Source organism: Neofelis nebulosa, chromosome 3, assembly GCF_028018385.1.
Source record: "Neofelis nebulosa isolate mNeoNeb1 chromosome 3, mNeoNeb1.pri, whole genome shotgun sequence".
In the NCBI taxonomy this organism is placed as follows: Eukaryota; Metazoa; Chordata; class Mammalia; order Carnivora; family Felidae; genus Neofelis; species Neofelis nebulosa.
In genome coordinates this window covers 163,413,045-163,433,784 of record NC_080784.1, presented here as the reverse complement: position 1 = coordinate 163,433,784, position 20,740 = coordinate 163,413,045, and the positions used below count along the sequence as shown (strand labels likewise).

The 20,740-nt window shown below is 46.1% G+C and overlaps 1 protein-coding gene across 1 annotated transcript in view; it reads left to right on the top strand.

The window, feature by feature from the left end:
- Positions 1-285: 285 nt before the first annotated feature.
- KIT (KIT proto-oncogene, receptor tyrosine kinase) overlaps positions 286-20,740 on the top strand; it is an 87,594-nt gene continuing 67,139 nt past the window's right edge. Inside the window, 1 exon segment of the mRNA XM_058722563.1 lies at positions 286-469. Coding sequence (XP_058578546.1) covers positions 403-469 — 67 coding nt within the window. The 5' untranslated portion in view covers positions 286-402.

The window sequence follows — 20,740 nt, the reverse complement described above, 5'->3', positions numbered from 1 at the left end:
CTCGGGCAGCACCTCCCTCGTCCGGGAACCGCCTCTGATCGCCAGACCACATCACAGGGGAGCAGGAGAGGTGGAGAGATGAAGGGGCTCCGGGGTCAGGAACTGGCGGCGAGGGCCAGCGTGCCCTCCTCCTCCCCGCCGGCTCAGCCCCCGGGGATTAGCACGTCAAAAGAGCAGAAGCCAGACGCCGCCAGGAGGGAGCGAGACCCAGGAGGGAGGGAAGGAGGGGAGGCAAGGAGGGGCGCGGAGAAGGGGCGTGGCCGGCGCGCAGGGGGAGGGCGCTGGGAGGAGGGGCCGCTGCTCCGCGCTCGCGGCTCTGGGGGCTCGGCTTTGCCGCGCTCGGTGCACTTGGGCGAGAGCAGGAACGTGGAACGGACCTCCGATCCCAGCGCAGCCACCGCGATGAGAGGCGCTCGCGGCGCCTGGGATTTTCTCTGCGTCCTGCTCCTCCTGCACCGCGTCCAGACAGGTGGGAGAGCGCCGCGGACAGTGGGGCCGCGCCCCCCCCCCCCCCCCCGCCCCGGAGTAGACTGTGCCCCCCAGGGCTCGAACCCGCAGGGGTTCGTCGGCAGAGGTGGCTGACGGCCCTCCGGTGCCCTTGTTTTTCAGCCTCCGGGAAGATTCGAGGCGTCCCCGGGACTCTCCTGCGCCCTGCCTCGCTCACCTGTGCAAGGAGCCCCTGCCGCTGGTGGCGGGGGCGCTGAGCTGGGGGTCTTCCGGGAAGGAGGGCAGCTAGGGGGCTCAAGAGTGGGTGAGGTGCGGCCGCAGGCTGCGTTCGAGTTCGGGGTTGCTTTTGTGCAGGGGGTGCGCGGGGGCACAGGCGGGCGGGTCCCGGGTCCGCACCCAGCGCGTTATCTCCGCGGTGCGAGGCGCGGCCACTGCTTCCTTTTGTTAAAAGTTGCGCGTGTGTGACCGGTGCACTGGAGGAGCAGCCCGCAGGTTCTCTGCCGCGCCGAGGGCAAAGTTGGAGAGCCTTTTCTTTGCTCTGTGGCTGCCGCTTTCCAAACCGCGGGCGCTCTTTGTGCCCCAGAGCTGGGGACCGACCCGCTGCCGCCTCTGCTCGCTGTGTCCTCGGGCCCTCCCGTTAGGCATTTTGCCTGGGAAGCGCGCTGTGTGCGGCTCTGGAGCCGGACCCCGCGAACCTAGAGGTGGCGGCTACGGGGACAACTTGGGCTGGGCGTGTGGAAAGCAGCCGCTAGGTTGCAGACTTTTTGCTTTTGTAAATCCCATGCCAAAGGCTCGCCCCTTTCCGCCGCGGTGCCGTTTCTTTCCTGCCACGCGCCTCCGAGCGGCTGGTGGCCGCGTTTGCCGCCTGCACCGAGAGGAGGCAGGGACCTTGCGCTGGAACGCTCAGGTCTTCGACCTGGTCTCCTCCCGGGTCTGGCCAGAATGCCCAGACAGGCTGGCCGGCCTCTGCAAGCCTCTGGAATAGGTGTCTGCGACCCGTAATTGCGGGTCCCCGTTTTCTTTGGGAATTTTGAGATCTGCAACACCCCTTCCCACGTGACAGCTACACTACTTAAGGGCCGCCTGGGGCGGGGGTGGGAGATGGAGTGGAACTTTCTGCAAAATCTTACTTGGATCCTAAAGCTGTAGTGAAAATCCGGTTTTATCTGCGCGGGAACTTAGGTCTGAAGGTGGAGGAGGAGGATTTGCAGGCTCCTGAAAGCCCTCCGATTCCTGCCCCTTCTTCCCTTTTTTTTTTTTTCTGGGTGTCGCTAGTGCGCGAGCGAGTGCAGATCGCCCAGGTAACCCCTGAAACCCTGCTCTCTCCCAGGTCATTTTTTAAAGACCTTCAAGGCTTACCTCGCTGATGCAGTGGGCAGAAAGTGAGTCTGAACTGGGATTCACGGGCTACAAAAGGAAGCATCGCTTTGTACTATTGTGGTACTATATTAACTACCGGTCAGTTTCCCATGAAGTCTCAAGGTGTAGCCTCTTCATTCACGGGCTTGAACGGCATTGTGAGGGCTTTCCGGTGGAGGAAGAGAAGCCTTGCATCTGGACCCGGGGGGGGGGGGGGGGCGGGAGAGAGATTATAAGTGAGTGCCCAGATTCCGTGGCGGATTTGACCGCTCTAAGCTCAAATGACACATTTGGTCCTTACGTCTTTGTGCCTTGGCATTTTTAATTTCAGTTATGCGTGCGGACCCGAATAGGGCACTAGAAAGACAAGGGCAGAATAGTTTCCCCGTTTTTAAAATTAAAAGAATCAGTTGCTTCCTTCCTCCTCCTAATTATCCGGCTTCCTCGAACAGATTTTTGGCAAAGGGAATTTAAAGGTCTGGCTCCTGGGGGGCAGTATGGTATAGTGACAAAGCCTAGTGCTGCCCTTCTGGTTCTCCTTTTCCAGCCATTTATTAGCTGTGTGCCCTTGGCAGGTCGTTTCAATTCTGGAGATCCCAATTTCCTCAAGAGGACAGTGAAGCATCTGCATCAGGAACGACCCTTTGGGTCCCACATTCTCCTCTTCCAGTGTTCTGAGTGTAGACTCCAATTTTTCTGAATTCCTTCCCCGATTCCTTTCTGTCTCCCTGAAATTCCTCTGCCTTTTCTGGTCACAGGGACCACGGAGGTAGTAGCCTTACTGGTCCCCTGCCCCCGCTGAAGCGGGGAGGTGTGGTTTATCCTGAGTCTTCTTCAATCCACATGTGTGCCTGGTTTCCCTTTGAATTCAATCAAGGAGGTGCGGGCTCTGTAGGACCCCCCATCACTGTTCCCCTCAGTGTTTACAACACCTGTGCCCAGCAAGATAAGCCTGTAAGGAATAGTGAATCATACTTTCCCCTCGTTCCTGCAGGTGTGAGGCCTGAGTCAGAGCCAGAAGCTGGACACAGGACATTTTGGATGTGATCCTGTTGGGAATAACATGATGGTCTTGGAAAGGGATCCCAGAAAAGTCACATCCCCATTCTCGTCTTTCCCACTCATCCACACATTTTTTTCTTATGACTTGATAAATTATGTATGCTGTGTTATTACAACACATTTTTCTGACATGCCTTAACTTTCCCTTTATGTGTCTGTTGTACATAGTTGTTCTTTATTCAAAACTGGGCCAGGCCCATGCTGGGGCCTTTGCATGGTGTTTCTAGTCCTCTCAACAAGCCCTAGAGGTAGTGCTGTTACAATTCCTACCATTTCATAGCCGGAGAAACTGGCTGAGGATGAGTCAGTTACCCAAATAGTCAGTGGTAAAGCCTGAGATTAGCTCCATATGCCCAACTGTATACCATTCACATGCCTTAACAGAATCAGTTGTGAGATTCATTGGAAACTATTTGATGAGCACATATTATATGCCAGGTATCGTTGGAGGTTCTGGGAATACAGGATGGTCAAGGTCATTACCTAGAATTGCCTTTCTTAGGATGTGTGGGTGAAAGTGTTCTCAATTTGAGGGAAGTATTCACCGGGAAGGGGAGTCATTAAATGTAGCTTGTGTGGGGGGTATGCAGGCACTCGACCCTGGGCATGAGGGCTGTATGTATTAGATGTGCCATTCCAGAAGCCCTCAGAAATGAAGATAAACTGTCTCTAAAATGATGGTGGAAAAGTCAGTTGAGATATTTTGCCATCCACCTTTCCAAAAAATAAAAATGGCCTTCGCATCATATACTTGGGGCATGCTCTGTGAAAGCGAAAACTCCCAGGAATGAGTTAACGCCACTGGTCATTCACCCCGGATGGGCACCATGAGATAGAAGGGCAGTTTACCCCTTAGAGATTTACCACCCAGACAGATCGTCAGAAATGGGCCAAGTGTTTTTGTGGGCTCCCTTGTAGAGCATTTGCGTACAGGTGTTGTTTTGATGATGGGTTTTGCTGCTGTTGTTGACAGCTGCTAGAAGCTGCTCTTAGGATTTTGACTCATTTCCTTAAGTCTCCCCCAGCTGATTAAAGAAGGACACCAGGAAATGAGCTGCGGTGCCCTGAGCGGAATTCTTGGAGCTGGCCTTGCAGGATGGGAACCCCTGAAAGGCTGTGGTCAAGGCTACAGCAGCATGATCCAGAATGAATTTAGTTTAACAGTTGACAGACTGCGACGTGGGAAGTGCTTTATTTTGCCGCATTCCTGTGTGTTAGCTTTCAAAACAAGGGATTGAAAGACATTTGAAAGGACCTTAAAGACGCAAAATTTCATATGCAGTTTCTGTAACCTGAATAGAGAGCTTCGGGGGCTGCAAATCCAGAGTGAGGAGGGCCTACTGGGGAGTTAGCAGAGATATAAGTGTGAATCCAGGGCAAAGCCAGTGTGAATCTTTGTTGAAAGTGAAGGGACCGAGTAAGCCTGGCCTGTAGTACCTCTGGTTTTGGACATTTTGGACATGAAACAGCCCATCTTTTGACCTCAGATTCTGAATACGTAAGAGCTTACAAGCTGAAAATCCATGAACCTGTTTGGTACCCCCCCCCACCCCCCAGTGATGCTCTATTAAGGAAACATCAAGGCAATACTTAAGAGTCTGGAGAATTTATGTCAAGAACTCGATTTCTGGGGCGCCTGGGTGGCGCAGTCGGTTGAGCGTCCGGCTTCAGCCAGGTCACGATCTCGCGGTCTGTGAGTTCGAGCCCCGCGTCAGGCTCTGGGCTGATGGCTCGGAGCCTGGAGCCTGTTTCCGATTCTGTGTCTCCCTCTCTCTCTGCCCCTCCCCGTTCATGCTCTGTCTCTCTCTGTCCCAAAAATAAATAAAAAACGTTGAAAAAAAAATTAAAAAAAAAAAAAAAAAAGAACTCGATTTCTCTGTTCTCTTGAACTGAGGGACCGGTCCTCTTTAGGAGGCACTAGGCAATACCACTCTCTACTGCCCTTAGACATTTAGGCATTTAGCCTTAGGCCCTGGTGAGTGCAGATGGGACCATGCTGGTACCTAGCGGACAGAGTACAGGCCTGGGGAATGAAGACAGCCTTGTGTTAGTCTGCTGGCCCCATGGCTGACACATTTGGGACCTTGGAGCCAGTCGGCTGCCCTGCTGAACTTACTTTTTCATCCTCATTTCAGCTGTGTGACTTTGGCAAATTACTTAACCTCTCTGTGCCGGTATATGTGCTTCTACATAATACATTTTTAAAAAAATTTTTTTTTTCAACGTTTTTTTATTTATTTTTGGGACAGAGAGAGACAGAGCATGAACGGGGGAGGGGCAGAGAGAGAGGGAGACACAGAATCGGAAACAGGCTCCAGGCTCCGAGCCATCAGCCCAGAGCCTGACGCGGGGCTCGAACTCACGGACCGCGAGATCGTGACCTGGCTGAAGTCGGACGCTTAACCGACTGCGCCACCCAGGCGCCCCTACATAATACATTTTTAGGATCGTGCTGCCTGGCACACTTTTAGTACAAACATAATACATGTCAGTCATAATTATTATCTGTAAAATAGGAATTATTGTTATTCCAGAAATGGAAATAATGCCTCCTCTAATATGATTGTCCTAAAGATTAGGAAGAGATTCTTGTACAGATGCTTGGCACAGGGTCTGGGATGGGACGGCACCTAATAAACGAGTAACCTCTGTGACTATGTAGAATTTGCCGGTTTCTCTCTGTAATCTTTGCAAGTAGGTATCAGTAAGTACTAACGTGACAGCTTTTAATGTGAAGTAAACTTTAATTTTTGAGTTTTATATGGCTTTTGACCTAACAATTCGGAATCACTACTCAGGGACTGAACAGATCTTGGCCTTTTTTTTTTTTTTTTTTTTTTTTCTCCTTTCTCCCAGAAAGACAAACAACCCAGAGGATTTCTCCAATGAAAGCATTCACATCTGCTGATTTTTCCATTCACCTTATGCTTTAGCCTTAACATTTTGCTTACGACACACTGTTAGGTATCTCCAGTGCATATCTTTCTGACAGCTAGGTTTTTGACGCTTGCAAACTTGAAGCTAAATTGTTAGCCAGCACAGGTGGCATCAGAGTTAAGAGCTCGGGGTTCGAAAGGGACAACCTGGGTTTTTACGCATTTGGCCCCTTGCTGGCCGTGTGATCTGGGAAGAGACTCTTCACTTCTCCATAAGCTTCAGTTCTTTTTATGTGACTCAGAGATGATGGCATGGGCTCCCGAAGAGAGTGAGTGAGGTTACCCACATAACATGCCTAGTATGGTGTCCTTGATGGGGACAGCACAGGGACTTCACTATTAGGCTGATTTTATTGTTCCTCTTGCAGGTTGGTCTCTCAGGAAAAAAAAAAATTGGATATAGTTTAAAACCAGATTATGTAGAGGAGTTTTTATGGTATAAAGATGAAATGTATACATTTAATGTCTAGTTTTTGTTTGTTTTTTTAAGTCCACCATTAGTAAGCAATGCCTACTTTCCTCCCTGGTTCTTTGTTTTGCCTTGTTCTTAGCCCGTTTTCGGTGGATACAGATTAGATTTCTGGACGCAAGCTTAGGAGGGGAAAGCTCTGTAAAATGGCCATTTTCTCAAGGTGAGTAAGTAAGGGTAGCTCACATAGGGTCCATGAACCCTGTGTGATGCAGCATTGAAAGCACCTGAAGAGTGAGCTGCTTTTCTGTGACTGCCTTCCCTAAGAGTGAGGGACCCTGCTGAACTTGGCTGTTGCCCCAGGCTAGACACACAGTGGTTCTCCTGGGTTTAATATCTCCTGTTCTCTAGTACTTATAGGGTGCGTTGAACATAAGAAATGCTCAATAAACATGTCAGACTCCGTTTAACAAAGATCTATGATTCCCTAGGCCTTGGTCCTTGCAGGGACTGTAGGTGTGGGCTAGAGGTGGGGGAGGGATGGAGTAAGAGCACAGCGTCTGACCAGAATCGCATTTGGTGTCCAAAGAAGTGCAAAGTGCTCAGGCAGGATTTCAAAAGAGAGACGTTTATGTCTTGGTGGGCAGATGATAGCGATCAGAGATCTTTCAAAGTGTCCATGTGGGAGATAATATTTGAGATTCATTTCTGCGCGTTAGAGGGTAGAGTGTCTGTAGGTGAGGCTTCGATTGGGAAAATGGGGGATGTGGAAATAGGGGATAAGACATTAAGATCTCATATGAGGATTGTCAGTCCTTGCACTTGGTGTGATGGTTGCCGGGGGGAGGGGATAGGGAGGAGAAGAGGCTGGAAAGGTGGCCTCTTTGATTCGCCACAAGGAGCACTGTAGGGAGGGGATATTTAATGCTGTGTTTGGTCCAGATTCTGAAAAGAGCTTAGAGGTCAGGGCCAAGGTGGATCTGAGCCAGTAGTGGCTCTCTGGGCTTTGCTTACTAGGCCAGGACCGCTTGCTCCACCTTGCCGTCCAGTCCGCAACCTGCTCCGAAAACTTGGGCCACCTTGCTTGTAGGTAATGAAGGCTGAAGGAGGTGTGTGTGTGTGTTTACCCTTTAGTAAAAGACACACATTAATATTTACTATCTGGATCATTTTTAGGTGTCCAGTTCAGCCGCGTTAAGTACATTCACATTGTTGTGGAACCCCATCCCCAGACCACTTTCCATCCTGCAAAACTGAAACTCTGCGCCCATGAAACACCAGCTCCCTGTTATCCCCTCCCCCAGCCCCTGGCAGCCATCATTCTATCTTCTGTATCTGTGAATTTGACTACGCTAGGGAATCATTTGGTATTTGTCTTTGTGACTGGCTGATTTCACTTAACATAATGTCGTCAGGGTTCATCCATGTTGTAACATATGTCAGAATTTCCTTCCTTCTTAAGGAGGGAAATGTATGTATATGTGTATGTATGTATGCATATGCATATGCACATGTATAAGTTTCTGCCATATTTTGTTTCTCCATTCATCCACCAATGGACACTGGGTTGCTTCTGCCTTCTGGCTGTTCTGAATAAGGCTGATATGAACACGGGTGTACAAATACCTCAAGGAGAGTTTCTCAGGGGCCTCTTCCAGGATGGTTCGTGTCGTGGCTAAGCTTTGTGCTGATGGGGAGGGGAGCTGGATAGAGGGACAGTCAGACTCTTTAGATGGCCTCTGGGTGAAGGGGTGAGGGCCTGGGTGTTAGGGTGCGTGCTCTGGAAAGAAGGGAAAATACTTAACGAGACACGAAGAAGATAAAGGTAGCCGACTGAATTCACTTGGCAAATTTATAGGCATCTTGGGTGTGTCAGACGTTGATGAGGTTGAGGCGAAGGGGAGCGGGAGTTATTATAGGCGTGGGTGACTGGGAGAACTGGTGGGACCATGGAATTGATGAAAATAAAGTCAGAGGAGGAGCATCCCGTTTGCGGGGAGGAATATGTTGGACACTGTTGTGTTTGTCTATTGACTATTTACAGGCTGCATGAACTTGAAACTCCATTTCCCAGACATGATGGTAGATACAAATGAGATTCTTCTTAGGCGGTCAGGTCCATGTGAGAGCAAAACTAAACCCCAAAAATCAACAGAACTTAGCTGTGTAATATCAATGGTGGGATATGGGGATTATGAAGAATTGTGCGTTGTGTATCAGCCATATGATGAAAAGTAAATTTTCGTGAAAAGAAATACATAGCAGGAGGATAAGTCTGTCTTCATTCTTTGGGTTACACCTTTATCAAAAAGTTTATTTTTGAGGGAGAAACAATTGCACAAGCGACAGATAGGGGGAGAGAGAGAGAATCCCAAGCAGGCTTTCCACCTTCAGCATGGAGCCAGATACGGGGCTAGAACCCACGAACCATGAGGTCATGACGTAAGCCCAAATCAAGTGTAAGATGCTTAACCGACTGAGCCACCCAGGTGCCCCGGCATTAAGCCATTTTTAAAGGATGTTTATTGGTTTTCTCAGAGAACAGAATGGACATTTTGGGCTTAGAAGAGGACACAGAGTTGATTAAAGCTTTGGGAAATTGGCCCTTTGAAGGCAGCTTAAAGAAATTGGATTTATTAGGCCAGAGAAGATAAGGTGAAGAAGTTTTAGTGAATGACAGTCTTCAAATATTTGTAATATATGAGTGAAGAATGGCACAATGAAAATAGTTTAAATTGCCCCAGAAGGAAATGGAGTGTTTTTTTTTTTTTTTTTTTTTTTGTTTTAGGGAAAATTCTTTGATTGAGGTTTGGAAAATACTTTATTGCATTACCAGAGCTAGTCATAGGGTCTTGGCTGCAAATATGAGGAAAGCCAAATAATTGTCATTTTGAAATGGTCAGGCCCTGCTTACCTCAGCTGGTTTGAGGACCCCTTTCCGGGCCTGCCTGGAATCTTTTCTGAATAAAATAGCCGTTTTTCCTGCTTCACTGCTTTGGCTTTGCGTTGAGTCTTCCCTAAATTCTGGTTCGACTCGAACATGATCCACCACTCTTCACCAGTTTTGGCTATGCCGAAAATAGCCAATAAAGAGCTCGCAGCTTCAAAGCGGGTTGTTGATCTGTTGGGGGTTGGGGGTATCTAGCCACAGATGGATCGTGCGGCGAGGTAACTTTAGCCAAGCGCCAAAGTAAGAGGAACGAAAGGAAGTTCGAGGTCTAGAGAAACTGGAATCGATCATAATTAACCCTCACCTAAGAAAATTGCTATTTGATCTCCCAACTGACGGATACTTTTGAGAGAAAGCCAGTGGTGCTGCGTGTAGGCGGAGAGATCTGTAAGGACGAGGGGAGTCCTTCTCCCTTGATTACTCGGGGGTGGATTGTTGGCTCTGTGGTTTACCCACCAGCCGGACTTCCCTTCCCACCTGTCCTTTCCCTTTGGTCATTTCATGGTCATGGCTCGATGTACGTATCAGGTCAGCCCGCCGTCCGGTAGGGGAAGGCGGTAGAAATGAAATTGCAGTTCAGCAGCTTCCCGTTGATCACACCATTTCACTTGTCATGCCGAAATATGTGATGATGTCTGAGATGTGATCCCTGTGTTTAAGGAGCCTAGGAGCTGTGGGAAGATAAGGGCTGGGGTGGGTGCTAATGTAATACGATTTGTAATAAGATTTAAAGAACAGCCCTGGTCCGGAAGCCAGGATGCATATTCATTACCACTGGATTAGAGGAAGAGGCATCACTTCTGGGGGAGAGTGGCTGATTCAGAGGAAGATCTGGGGCCTGAGTTAAATCTTGGTTAAGGAACTGGTTAAAGTATGAATCCAAAAGGAAAGGGTTATAGTTAGCCAGAAGACTCCCATGGAAAGAATCCGCTGGAGGGTGAGATAGGGTAATTTCTTAGGATTTTTATTCTTCAGCAATTGCCGTATTTCCTATAATGCCATATGCGATGAGATTTTTGTTAAGTGTAATCTGGTCAAGCAGTTACTTATTCAGAGACATTAACTTTCCAAAATGGAAAAGTACAGACCTCACTTCTGCATGTATTACACATACTATATGTACAATGCAAATCCAGAGGAGGTCCACGGATATGTACTTTGAGTTGCTTTCAAGTCCGGGGCTGATTACCCTCCCTCCCCTGCCTGCCTCATCGCCGCCAGCGAGATTACAGATTTTGTAGGCTCAAATTCCAATAGTGGCCATAGATGATTTTTGGTTCTTTGCTTATTAGCAGATTTTAAATGTCGAGTAAGATGATAATCCAGGCTTGTAGCCGTCTGCATAAATTCATTTGTTTAAAAAAAAAAAAACAAAAACAAATCCAAAACAATAACAAGCAAAACCCCCAAGCCTTGATAAGGGTCCTGGATGGTTTAGGACATGTTGAGATTCTGCCCTGGGTTCTACAGCCCTGCTTTATAGGGTAATTAGAAAGTAATTAGGGACACTGGTTACTGCCCTTCCCAAAGCAATGAGCAGTTGGGGTGGGGGGAAGGTGGCTGTTTGTGGGAGGAAAAGTCAATCACTTAAGGAAAAGGTATATATGGGGCGCCTGGGTGGCTCAGTCGGTTGAGTGTCCGACTTCGGCTCAGGTCATGATCTCACTGTCTGTGAGTTCGAGCCCCCGTCGGGCTCTGTGCTGACAGCTCAGAGCCTGGAGCCTGCTTCGGATTCTGTGTCTCCCTCTCTCTCTCCCCCTCCCCTGCTCATGCTCCGTCTCTCTCTGTCTCAAAAATAAATAAAAACATTAAAAACATTTTTTTAAAAAGGAAAAGGTATATACAATGGCACCTGCCAGGGAATGTCTTGTTCCTAACCAAGTGGAAAAAAAATAATAGGAAAAACTAAAAGAGAAACCCTTACTCCTTTTCTTGTTATCTTAAAGTTCTTGAGTGAGGCAAAACACCTAGCTTCCTTTGGGTTTACCCCAGGTGACTCAGGTTATTTCAAAGGGTGTTAAAAAATTCTTCAAAAACAATCCCAGGCTGTCAGTAATTTAAATAGAATGACCTATGCAGGTTGGTCAGTAAGCAGAATTGCTTAGCAAGACTCAGAACAAAAGAGGGATTATCACAAAGAACTTTGGAAATTATTTGGTATTGTCTTTTTATTGGAAGGAAGTATTTATGGAAAGGAATATATAGATTTGGCTTCTGGGGAAAACACTGGCGATTTTGGAAGTGCGAAGGGGAGTGGAGGGGAGGGGCATTGGCTCTCTGTTACTCTACTTGGCTAGTGCATGTTTAAAAGAAAACAAGACCGTGTTTAAAAAAATTGAGAATTATTCTACTTGGAAAGACTGTGGGTACTTTTAAAGTGACTCGGGATTTTAGTTTGTAAAATATTTTAAATGCATTTCCATTCTGACTTTCCCAGATTTCTTTTTTAATGGGTGATGTTGAGTCAGTGTACCTTGGGAAGATCTTCATTTTAAGAAAGGGCCTGGTAAGACCACACGGACTGGCCTTTAGGCTTCTTGTCATTGTTGAATTAAACCCCGATTCTTTTTTTTTTTTTAATTTTTTTTTTAACGTTTGTTTATTTTTGAGACAGAGAGAGACACAGCATGAACGGGGGAGGGGCAGAGAGAGAGGGAGACACAGCATCTGAAGCAGGCTCCAGGCTCTGAGCCATCAGGCCAGAGCCCGACGTGGGGCTCGAACTCGCGGACCGCGAGATCGTGACCTGAGCTGAAGTCGGATGCTTAACCGACTGAGCCACCCAGGCGCCCCTAAACCCGGATTCTTAATCCGAAAATATGTCACTGGAACAGCCACTTGAAAATGGTTAATTGGGAGGTCGAGATGTTTTTTCTACTTAATGATAATATTGTCAGGATATTTACTGCAGGGAAATAGTAGACACGTTCCCAGTTCAACCAAAATGCATCACTTTCATTAAAAAAAAAAAAAAAAAGAACCCCCCCCTTCTGCTTTTTGAAATAAACTAGCATATGTAGAAGGGTTTATGAATTTTTTAGTAGATCTGAATGTGTAGCCTAATTTACATTTCTGCATTTTCAAGGGATATTATTTAAAATGATCACCTTAGTTTCAGAATGACTGCCTCCTGAAGAGAGGAGGGTATAACCGTGAACACACGGAGCAAAAATCCTTGTCGTGTTGGGGCTCCTGTTCCAGAGAATTCTTTTTGGTCTCCTGAGCCCAGGCCCACAAAGAACCCAGAAAGAAAAGTCTAGGGGTCTCTCATAGAAAGGTTAATTTAGATTTATTTAGATTTATTAATTTAGATTTCTTTCGGTTCCGCATTTTGGTCAATGAAGGAAGGAAGCAGAGACAGGTAAGGTTTCTCAGAGGGTCTGGGGGACTAAGTTCATGGGGAAGGAGGGCCTGACTCAGGGAGAGCTTTTTATGGTATTAGTCCCTTGAGTCCCATCTGCCACAGGTCCTGCCTTCCGAAGGGCTGAGCTCTCACTTCTGTCCTAGCTTTTCTTAGCTAGAACAGAACAGTCTCCATAACTTCAGAGCCACTTGAGCAGTTCCTGGAAGGACTCACCGAAGGGGGCTGAACAAAGCATGTGAACACAGACAGGTGTCTTCACTTTCAGGACATTGTGGAGCCTTTCCTGTGCCAAAGTGCGTTGTCAGTCTGCAGGCTTGGAACCGTTTTTCTCAGAATGTACCAGAATGCTTTTTCACAGCTGAGAGAGATGCTTCAGGGGTCCAGGCTGAGTGCTCTTCAGTGTGTCTCCGGGGATTAGAGGCTCGTCACCTCCTTTTAAAAAAAATTTTTTTAATGTTTATTTATTTTTGAGACAGAGAGAGACAGAGCATGAACGGGGGAGGGTCAGAGAGAGGGAGACACAGAATCTGAAACAGGCTCCGGGCTCTGAGCTGTCAGCACAGAGCCCAACGCGGGGCTCGAACTCACGGACCGCGAGATCATGACCTGAGCCGAAGTCGGCCGCTTAACCGACTGAGCCGCCCAGGCGCCCCTCACCTCCTTTTTAAATTCTTTCATCGTTTTCTTGTTCAAATCTGGCTGCCTTTGGGTTTAATAATAAGTACAATCCACGGATGGCACTTTGGGTCTGACTCAGTGCCTTTCAGCCACTGACAGGTGTTCTGTGAGTCATGTCCCACTCTCCTGTTCCTGTAGGTGGCCTGGGTGAGGGGACAGCATGCTGGCTTCATCTGATTTTTTTGCATCTTAGCCTGAGAGTGGCCTTTCAGAGATCCATGGTATGATAAGCTCTCCGGTTTCAAATCAAGCACTGTCCCGGTGAGGTTTGACCCTGGTGAATTACTGAGGACCGTAAAGTTCTTCTGTCGATTCTTGGGCATCTGGTAGGATTCTTGTTGCCTTTAGCATTGTTAGTGTTGATCCTCAGGAAGGAATCCAGGATACAGTCTGCCTAGCGATGGAAAGTGGTACTCCCTTGAGTTATAAGGGCAAGAAGGCATCCCCACTGACCACAGCTTCGGTAGAAGCCCACAAGGAGGGGCGCCTGGGTGGCTCAATTGGTTGAGCGTCCGACTTTGGCTCAGGTCATGATCTCGCGGTCCGTGAGTTCGAGCCCCACGTCGGGCTCTGTGCTGACAGCTCAGAGCCTGGAGCCTGTTTCAGATTCTGTGTCTCCCTCTCTCTCTGACCCTCCCCCGTTCATGCTCTGTCTCTCTCTGTCTCAAAAATAAACGTTAAAAAAATTTTTTTAATAAAAAAAAAAAAAAAAGAAGCCCATAAGGATTCCTCAGGTGCTTGGTAGGACGTCATCTAACAATTTTGATGAAACACCCCTGCTTCAGGAATACAAGCGTGGGTACTTAAGTAATTAGGAGATCAGTTGCTGTAACATGCTTGCTCTAGGGTGACAAGACTAGTGTTTGCGAGCCAGAGAATTCTTCTTACCCAGTGTAGTTATCATTGGTTAGTACTGACTGTTTCGGGTGAGAATTTCAGGGCCTAGTTTGTTTGTTTATTTATTTACGTTTATTTATTTTTGAGACAGAGAGAGACAGAACATGAACAGGGGAGGGGCAGAAAGAGAGGGAGACACAGAATCTGAAACAGGCTCCAGGCTCTGAGCTGTCAGCACAGAGCCTGATGCGGGGCTCGAACTCACGGACCATGAGATCATGACCTGAGCCGAAGTCGGACGCTTAGCCAACCGAGCCACCCAGACGCTCCTTCAGGGCCTAGTTTAAATAGACCCTGTTTAAGTTTGCGATCAGTTAACTAGAGAAGGGTTTAAAAAAAAAAAAAAAGCAGGGGGCCTATGACTTAGATGAATTCCTTGGATTGTTTGAAAACCCAGTGGTAGCCATTTTAAGATGGAACAATCCAACCTCACATTAACTTTAAAATAAGTATATATATATGGGGCACCTGGGTGGCTCAGTCAGTTGGGCAGCCAACTTGGGCTCAGGTCATGATCTTGCGGTTAGTGAGTTCGAGCCCCACATCAGGCTCTGTGCTGACAGCTCAGAGCCTGGAGCCTGCTTCGGATTCTGTGTCTCGCTCTCTCTCTCTGCTCCTCCCCTGCTTGCACTCTGTCTCTCTCTCACTCTCTCTCTAAAAAATAAATACACATTAAAAAAAATAAAATATATATATAAGTAAATTATGGGGACATTTGAGACATAGCTAATAGTGTAACGAACTTTCATATGCCTATCATCCAGCTTCAACAGCTGGAACAACAACTAGTCTTTTTGCTTTATCTCTGTCCATCTCATCCTGCAGTTATTTTGAAGCATATCTCAGGCCTTGTGGAATTTCGCCTACAAATGTTTTCAGCATGTAGTTCTAAGGTACAAAGATTCCCTTCCCCTAAACGTAATGGTAATGCCAGTGTCACAGCCTTCCAAGTCAGTATAATTCCACGATGTTGTTGATGATCCAGCATTCACATTTCCCCTACTGAAATATAATACATATAAAGATCTATGCAAATAACGTCAACATTTGATAGAATCCAAACAAGATTCACATATTGCAGTTGGTTGATGTGGCCTTTCAGTCATTTCTTATTTATTATAGATCCTAGTCCCCCATTTTTGTTGAAGAAACGGAGTGCTTGCCCTATGCGATTTTTCACAGTCTCTCATGTGGTCAACATGCTGTCTGTTCCCTGTATTTCCTGTAAATTTATGATTTAGAGGTTTGATCATATTCATATCGAACCCACAAATCGTGAGATCATGACCTGAGCCGAAGTCGGATGCTTAACCAACTGAACCACCCAGGCACCCCTGTACTGATACCTTTCATATAATACCCTTGTTTTGCTCTTTCGGGTATGGGGTGGGGTGGAGGTTATTCTCTCTTGGTTTCCTGCTGTGAGTAACATTTAAATTATCTAGAAGCCTGTTCTTTCCTCTCCCTTTTCTCCCCCTAGCTTGGCATCTGAAGTAATATTCTTTCACCCCGGTTACTATCTGTACAATCAGCAAGCATATGCTACTTTTCAGATAGTCCTCCCTCCCCTAATTTTGCTGAGAGCTGTACTGAAATTGCTTTATCATAATACATAGCAATGCTACCTTCTATTTCCTTTGTTACCACTCTTTGTTCTACTGGTAAATGTACGTTTGATCCTGGCCACTGGTCCTTATGTCCTGTCTTCCCTGGCACTTTGGTTTTCTGAAGCTCATCTGTCACTAGATGCCTCAGGAAGCACTCCTGGGAAGTATTTCCTGAATTCTATGTTCATAACAGCTTGTCTGTCGCTTTTATACTTCAGAGTCAGGTTGGCTGATATAAAATCCTTGGCTCATCTTTCTTTGCTCAAGTATCTTTAATATTTTACGGTAGTGTCTTTTGCCATAAAGTGTTGTCAAAGTCTGCTGACAATCTGATTTTCTTTCGCTCGTGTTTCACTTGGTATGTTTGCCGAGATATCCAAAGGAGTGTATTTTACTTTTGTTCTTTGAAGCCCAGAAGTATTTTACAGTGTTGGGTGCTTTGCATTGATTTTTCTAGGGACACGGTGCACCACTTAAATATGTACTTACCCAGGGAAGTTTTCTTGGGGCAAAGGTTTTGCTATTTATTCTATACTTTTCCGTTGGCTTTAGGAACCCCCATTATGTGTATGTTAGATCTTCTTTGCCTGTCTTCTATGTTAATCACTTTCTCCTAAATCCTTTTAGTGTCTTCATGATTCGTGTAAATGTAAGAATTTCGTTCCTCTCCATATTCTGGTTAAGGCAGTATTCATTTTATTTGTTCTTGTGCTTTTTTTTTTTTTTAATTTACCCTTCATTTCTGATTTTTTTTTTCTTTTACTTCTAATTCTTCTCTTAGTTCTTTACCTCCAGTTTCAAATCTTCCATTTTCTCCAATCAAGTAATTTTGGGGTTTTAAAAATCCTGGTTTGTATGGTTCTTTATAGCTTCTTTGATTTCATGTATTTCAGCTTAGTTTGAAACTACTGGGTTATAGTTTTCATCTGGTCTCTTTCCTTCTGGCATGATTTTTATTGTCTATACTAGGGATGTCATTCTGTGCCTTGTTGTGTCTTTAACTATTTGGAATTCCGCTGTGGTTCTTTTCTGTTGTTCACCATGAGTTTTCCTATATTTCCTGTAGCATTTCTGGCTTCACAATTCTAGAGTACCACTTACGCTGTTTTCAAAGAGTGGTCTACTTTTCTAAAGTCTAAGGTCTTACATTTTTGGTCCCCATTCCCACCTGCCCACCCCAACCGTTGCCCCTGTTTTGCTCATCTTAGATTCATCCCCAGCAGTTTCTCCTCTCTATGAAGCTTTCTCCTTTCTTGTTAATTCATAAGAATCAGATGTCCCCCACCCCAGAACATTCCAGGACATTAGACACTACGTGGGTCACAATTCCCTCTGCACTTACTAGTAAAATTGGAACTGGCAAAGCCCTTTGCCAGTTTGTGTGGGTGTTCTCAGAATGGCTCTCTGAACATTCTAGTGAGCATCTAATGGCAATTCTTGAAGCTGTTGGTTGGTTGGTTGTCCTCACCTTCACGTATACAGGGAATACCTTGTCTCCTGGTTTTGTTGTCGACGCTGTCCCTAGGTTTCTGGTTCTGCTCTGTTTGTCTGTTTTTATGGTTAGTATGGGTGTGGGTGGGGGAGATTCAGTAATTATGCTGCTGTCACTGCAGCACCTTTGCCAGAATCTCCGTAGACTTTTTTTTTTAAGTTTATTTATTTTTAGAGAGAGAGGGATAGTACAAGCAGGGGAGGAGCAGAGAGAGAGAGAGGGTGAGAGAGAGAATTCCAAGCAGGCTCTGTGCTGTCAGTAAGGAGCCTGATGCAGGGCTCGAACTCACAGACCGTGAAATTGTGACCTGAGCTGAAACCCAGAGTCAGATGCTTAACTGATTGAGCCCCCCAGGCGCCCCTCTCCGTAGACTTTTTTTTCTTTTTTTTAACATTTATTTATTTTTGAGACAGAGAGAGACCGAGTATGAACGGGGGAGGGTCAGAGAGAGAGGGAGACACAGAATCTGAAACAGGCTCCAGGTTCTGAGCGGTCAGCACAGAGTCCGATGCGGGACTCGAACTCATGGACCGTGAGATCATGACCTGAGCCGAAGTTGGACGCTTAACCGACTGAGCCACCCAGGCGCCCCATCCATAGACTTTTTAACATGAGATTTGGTAATCTTTCTGTCTACCAAACTGGGACCAAAGTAGCAAAGCCTTGAAACATTACATCATCGGTAGTTGACTTTATAAATCATTTTCTTCCAAAATAAGTTACCAAAAATGTGTTGCAGAGAGAAAAGTTAGTGGTTGTAACTATCCGAAAGACTGGAACTGAACGTTTTATGGTCTACCTAGCATTTGCTTTCTAAGCTTATTGTTTATGACAAAATGTAATGGTTGAAGTTATCAGACTACCAGGAAGCTCGTATCTGAGCTATTGTTTCTGAGGAAAATGTATAAAAAGTGACAGACTCTGCCATTATTTGCTGTAATATCCCTTGAGTTCTAAAGGAGATCATGCTATTTTACGGTTTTAAGAGCATTAGACCATGTTTAAACTTTTAATATCGGCTAATAAAGATAAAATCATTAGTTAATTAGGTGCATTTTTCACTGTCGGCTTTTTCCCCCCATGAAAAATTTGCATATCTCTAATTATAGTCATTTGGAAAAAATGCTACCAGGACTTGACATAATATTAATTCAGATTTCCAGAAATACTAAATATCCTTCCTCCAATGTGAGTTTCCTTCAATTGGCTATTGATTTAAATGATATGCTAAAAGGTGATGATTTCAGAATTGGCCTCTCCCTCCACCCACCTTTTTAAAGGAGTCATTATTCTAAAGTCATATAAGGAAGAATATGACTTCCCATCAGTGGGCATATTGGAAACTTAAAAAAAAAAAAATTCTGGAAAACAGGGGTGCCTGGGTTGGCTCAGTTGGTTAAGCGTCCAGCTCTTGGTTTCAGCTCAGGTCATGATCTCATGGTTTTTGAATTCGAGCCCCACATTAGGCTCCATGCTGACAGTGTGGAGCTTGCTTGGGATTCCCTCTCCCTCTCTCTCTGCCCTTCCCCTGCTCGCTCTGTCTGTCTCTCTCAAGATAAATAAACCTAAAACATTTTTTTTTAATTCTGGAAAACAAAGTAAAGTCGTTTTCAGACATTTCCTCTAATTTTCTACAAAAAAGATTGAGAGGAAATCATTTTAAAAACAGAGCTGGTCAGTACGAATTTTTTGCAAAAGGATCGCAGGCCTAATGTATTGTTCTAAGTGAATGTCACCCAAGAAAAATTAAGGGAAAAGTGAACACTCATTAAGCAAATTGACCAGCAAGTGTTCTGATGAATGTCGCAACAAATTTGAATACACTAATTTTGCCCATTACTGTGCTTTTAGACCAATGTGATTGTTTTGGTCTAATTATTTTTTATTTTGTTTATTCAAATGTAGAATGGCTGCAGAATTTTGCAGCGGTTTTCCGATTAGCAGTTTAGCAAATTGGTGGATGGTGTGTGAGCTCCTCACCAAGCGATGTCTGTTCGGCGATAGGGCTGAGTGCAAGAACACTGATCGTCTTGGGGGAAGCCTGCACTGCTGTTTGCTCTGCTTTCCACCCCCCTGCAAATGGGAGCTCAGAGGCCTGCGCTGGATTAGCCTGGGCTGTGGGCTTGGGCTCTGGGCCCTCAGATGGAGTGCACCAGATTGAGGTCTGATGTGCTGCAGAAGTTGTATTTGCCACCCAGTGTCACTATTCTGGAGTCCCGTAGCTGTGACTGGTGAATTCTGCAACATTTCCCACTTCTAAAGCTTGGGGATTCGAGAAATCTGTGCCCGAGCGGCTGCCAAAGCTTGTCAGGGGGACCCAGCGCGAGGCCGATTTCTAGGTGTAAAAGCCAGGCAGATTTGCTCACTCAAGAAAATCTGTTTTTGTAGGTTTGCTTTGACTTCCAAGATACAAATACTGGTAAAATTTCTTTTCTTTCTTTGTTTTTTTTTTTTTTGTCTGTCTTTCTTTCTTTCTTTCTTTTCTTTCTTTTCTTTCTTTCTTTCTGTCTTTTCTTTCTTTTCTTTTCTTTCTTTCTTTCTTTCTTTCTTTCTTTCTTTCTTTCTTTCTTTCTTTCTTTCTTTCTTTCTTTCTTTCTTTCTTTCTTTCTTTCTTTCTTTCCTTTCTTTTCTTTCTTTCTCTCTCCTCTGCTGCATGAATGCTATGAGTTTCTTCTGGTAGCTGACCATCTTGTGGGGTTGGGGAGTAACTGCTTCTGTAAGTGTGGTCCCGGACCACAGCAGGGGCATCACCTGGGACTTCTCAGAAAGGCAGACTCCCCGCCCTGCCCCAGACCTGCTGAAAGGGGAAACTCAGAGCAGGGCCCCGCGGCCCATTTTCACAGCTTTCTAGGTGACGCTGGTAGAAGCTGAGGTTTGCACACCAGTGGTCTAGTTCTCGGGCTTTGTCACAGCGTCAGGCAGTGATAATTGAAAAGTTAAAGCTCGTGTGGCCCCTTGAATGTCAGACCAGGGTGCAGTTCTCCCTTCTCTTTCTGTTGCGCTTAAAAAGACAGATATGAATTTCGGTTAGTCCAGACAGGAAAACAGACAATTGCAGTGCCGTGGGCTGGGGCCTCAGTAGAGACTGCAAGGGGCCTCAGTAGAGACTGCAAGGGGCCTTTAGAGCATGTGCATGTGCTGGGGGAAGGAACGGGAAGGCCCCTTTAGAGGTGGTATTTAACATTTTTTTTTTTAAGTTTATTTATTTTAGATAGAGCATGAGTGAGCGAGCACACGGGGCAGGGGCAGAGAGAGAAGGGGACAGAGGATCTGAAGCGGCCTCTGAGTTTTCAGCACAGAGCCCGAAGCAGGGCTCGAACTCACGAACCGAATGGGGAGATCATGACCTGAGCCCCTCAGACACTAACTGACTGAGACACCCAGGCGCCCCTAGAGGTAGTGTTTGAAAAGTACTTACTCTTCTCTGATTAACTCAGGTAGATCCCACTCAGGGCATCCAGTGTCTCCTTTGGATCTCTGTTTTGCACACAGTGCCTCATGCTTCACCGTAGTGCTTTCTTCACTCCTTACAGGTGTCC